The sequence below is a fragment of the Micromesistius poutassou genome (genome assembly GCF_964030765.1).
Source record: "Micromesistius poutassou genome assembly, chromosome: 1".
Lineage (NCBI taxonomy): Eukaryota > Metazoa > Chordata > Actinopteri > Gadiformes > Gadidae > Micromesistius > Micromesistius poutassou.
This window is the reverse complement of record NC_140271.1, coordinates 10,783,687-10,787,778: the sequence shown is the minus strand read 5'-3', so window position 1 is coordinate 10,787,778 and position 4,092 is coordinate 10,783,687. Positions and strand designations below refer to the sequence as shown.

The 4,092-nt window shown below is 45.1% G+C and overlaps 1 protein-coding gene across 1 annotated transcript; it reads left to right on the top strand.

Moving 5' to 3' along the window:
* Window positions 1–397: 397 nt before the first annotated feature.
* Window positions 398–2,834, top strand: dusp3b (dual specificity phosphatase 3b). Its single transcript, XM_084488664.1, has 3 exons — window positions 398–522; window positions 1,051–1,277; window positions 2,052–2,834. The coding sequence occupies exons 1-3, from the start codon at window positions 401–403 to the stop codon at window positions 2,249–2,251; spliced, it is 549 nt and encodes a 182-aa protein (XP_084344790.1). The 5' UTR covers window positions 398–400; the 3' UTR covers window positions 2,252–2,834.
* The last annotated feature ends 1,258 nt before the right edge of the window (window positions 2,835–4,092 follow it).

Here is a 4,092-nt window from a genome sequence, read left to right as displayed (position 1 = left end):
ACTGGATCCATGGCTGCCTTGTTGAATGTCGGCACCAGTGCCGGCCACCCACACACGCCCCCTTCGTTCATACCACCCACTGATTATTCGACCATGAAAAATTTGACTTATTCACATCCCTACTACATGGAGGAGAAAGGGATTGTTGCCATATGCAGGACAGCTGCTTTTTAGACAATTAATAATGCTGCATTAGTGAAGTATTTTGTGTGAGCTTGTTGAAAGTGATAAGCCACACACAGGCGCGCACAGGGCAGGCGTCTCTCCCTGGTCGTGCGTCTGATGAACACACTGTAAACCAACACCTGTTCACCACGTTTGGTGCTGGCGTACCAGCTGTTTGTTTCTTTCTACTGGACGCGAGAAGCTAAATCCGTCGGGGGAGACGGCTCGAGTAGACATGTCAGAGTTCAGTGTGACAGTGGAGCAGCTCAATGACTTGTTAACGGACGAGAGGGGGTTTTACTGCTGGCCAACGAAACCCTATGACGAGGTCTGCCCCGGGATTTACGTCGGCAACGAGTGAGTTAGAAACATGAAAGTTGTACGTTTCTAACATAGCCTACATTCAAATGTTGGCCAATTTGTTTGATCCAAGTATAGAGCATTTTAATGTTTCAGACATGCAGGGTGTCTTCATGAATTGCATACACAATGTTTGCGTAAAATTGATTGCCATAAGCCTACAATATTTCAATAGGGCTTTACTATGAAGTTTCATGTGTAAGCTGCATGTATTTAAATACTGACTCAATACTTAATACCAGCACGTCATGGGTGGTGTTGACGATATACACTTTGCAGAAGTTCACCAGGCAATGCGACTTATTGAAAAAAGTAACTTTTAGGAGGGGGCAGCAGTTATGGTTAGGTGTCTTGCTCAGAGACACCCCAACGCTAAGAGACATGGATCGAACTAGCAACCGTCCGGTTGCAAGTCAACCTCCTGATCTAAGCCGATCCCACATGCACTACTACACTTTGTATAATAGTGTTACCATTCACTCGTCATCCAGAAGTGGTCGGTCTTAATCCTGCCACACCCTGCAGGTCTGCGGCCATGAACGTGACGTGTCTGCAGTGCCTGGGCATCACTCACGTGCTCAACACTGCCGAGGGAGACTCCCTCATGCACGTCAACACCAACGCAGAGTTCTACGCTGGAACCACCATCACCTACCATGGCGTGGCGGCCAGCGACACCGACCACTTTGACCTCAGCCCGTTCTTTGAGGAGGCGGCGGACTTCATGGAGAGAGCCTTGGCGCACAACGATGGTAAAGGTACTTGAGCCGAGAAGCTCAGTGCATGGTTTTCCCTGAAAACAATAATGTCTTTTGATTTAACTGCATTTACTCACTGCATGCATATGGGGTTGCCAGAGATTGCTGACTTATAAGCGAGAGTTGAGATTGAGTTCTTGATACAAAATCGATACCACTGTGATATGATTGAAAATCACCATCCCTAGCATGTCTGTGTGTGTGTCCTAAATATTGGGAGCTATGTTGGGAGCTGCCTTAATGTTGGTATTGTTTAAGTGTTTTCTGTGGAATCTGTGAAACAGATGAAGTACGATCATATAAATGATTAAACGGCATGTCTGGCAACAAGCTTCCAAAGAAAATGTTATATCCCTAATCAAATATGAAGGCAGTAACAAGAGAAGCTGTGTGAAGCAGGCAATTAAGCAGGCAACATATGATAAGAACTTGATGCGTTGTGATTGTTTCCCACTGATTTGATCTTTGAAGCAAAACCTAGAATTAACCCTGACCTGGGTGTAGATGGCTCGCAATTTGAACTTTAAATGCAGTATAAATTTTGAAACAAACAAACTTGGGCTGCAATGATTGGTCGATAAATCGATCGATCAACAAAAATATTTGATCAGATTTATTATGATAACGACGAATCGTTGAAGTTATCCATCGATTAGCCAAACAAATGATTGTTCGATCGTTTCTCAGTTGCTCATTCAAACTTGCCATTCAGCTCTTTGCTGGACTCATCATGATTCGACCGCTATGTACTCTGGTTTCTATATGCAGGTAAGGTGTTGGTCCACTGCAGGGAGGGCTACAGCCGCTCGCCCGCCCTGGTCATCGCCTTCCTGATGCTGCGCCGGCGGCTGGACGTCCACTCCGCCCTGGCCACGGTGCGCCACCAGAGGGAGATCGGCCCCAACGACGGCTTCCTGCGACAGCTCTGCCGGCTCAACCAGAGGCTGGCCTCCATGGGCACGTCCTGAAAGGAGGGAGAGGAGACCCACAAACGGATGTGGGAAGAGACTGAATGAGAAGGCCAGATGGAGAGGAGATGGCCACGGAGATGTGGGAAGAGACTGAATGAGAAGGCCAGATGAGACGCTTGGTCGCAGTGGCCCAGCTTGGCGAGGGACTTCTCTGGGAAATTAGTGAACATAAATGATAACATTTTCACTCGTTCTCCATCAGCCGTCTGCACACTTCAGGCCGGCCTCTCCATGCCGGGGTGTTGCGCATTGAGTCTGTGCTCACCATTCCAGGTAGCTACATTCATTGAGGGACTATAGGCTAGATTGTCATGATAACTCAGTGGCCTCTAGGTCTTGATGGTGTATTAAATAGTTTTGTGACCTCATACAGGCAGTACTTGACTGAAAGTACTAGAGATGTCTTAAATAACGGAGCAGTTGTCCCGTTTTGGTCTTCAGTTGCTCTTCAATGTATGACAAATATACAACTGTATCACCAAAGTAATGCATGGGTTTCTATTGATATGTTGTGAATGTTATGAGCCCACCGGTTGGAGAAGATTGTTTTTGATATTAAATGTATTGTACATCAGCATGATTTTATTTATTTATGTTTTATTTATACATTTTATGTGTTGTAATGTTCTGCATTGATTTGGTATAGTATGAGTCACTACTCTCCAATGCCGTCTCATTTACTATGGTCACTCACAGCTACTTGCACATTAACTAAACGTTTGGTGTTTAATCTCAGCTCATCAAATTGCAATTGTTTTTATATTTTTATTTCATTTGTTTTGCTCATGTTTATTTGTCATTGCCTTTCCATTTTATTTTCATACAACACAAGAGACAACACTGCTTTGGTAATAAGTGTGACATGAATGTTGTGGGTCTGCCGCACACTCTAGACAAGTGATTCTAGCATTTACGGAGGATGGTTTCACTTTGTTAATCATCTGCTTCCCTCTATGTCCAGGACATTCAACTTTCAGCTATGATCTATTGTTATGATATTTTTGGTCCAGGAAAGGCCGCCGAGACAGGATCGCTTTTAACTCACTTTATTTGGTTAAGGTTGTTGGTATATTGTCTATCGTCTATGAAACAAAAGGAGAGGGATCGATATAACACGCGTGGAGCGTCTCTAAGCTTTACAGCTAATCGATACGTGTCCGAGTCCGAGTTAAATAGGCAGGTAGAGGTGGGCGTGTTCTGTGGCTTTAAAAGCCCGCCCCCTTCATCTATGTATGATCAGCTGCTGCCTGGTTGTGGCTATGCGCAAGTCTTACAGCTTATGTTATGTTTACTCAGTACTGTGGCTATGGGAGAATATTATGGCTGAAATATGTTACACTATGAAAGAAAGATATTAAAACACTGGGTCCGTCATTGATATCATCATACATCACCATATACATCATACAACCCCGCCCCCCCCAAAAAAACTTTTCTAACCTCCATCATTACAACATGGTTCCCTGCTTTTTCCCCTCTATATGTTCTACACAGAGTTACATTTCCACTGCGATGGGCACAGCGTTGCAACAGAACTGTGAAATAGTATGTTTACCCTCGCTCCAACTGCCTGGCCACACCCAGTGAAGCGTGTCAATGGACGTATCATGATCCAAAGAAAAAGGGTTTGCTATGGCAGTCAACTGCCACGGTGAGTGGTACAGCCTGCAGACGTCTTAACAAGAACCAGCCAGACCCACACACACACCCTTTTACCTTACCGTAGTGTACTCCGTCATCTTGGACTGCACCTCGGCTACGTCTGAGTCCCAATGACACGATTACCCGTTAGAAACGAACATGTGGACCTCCATATCAAGAACCCATCCACAAAGAAG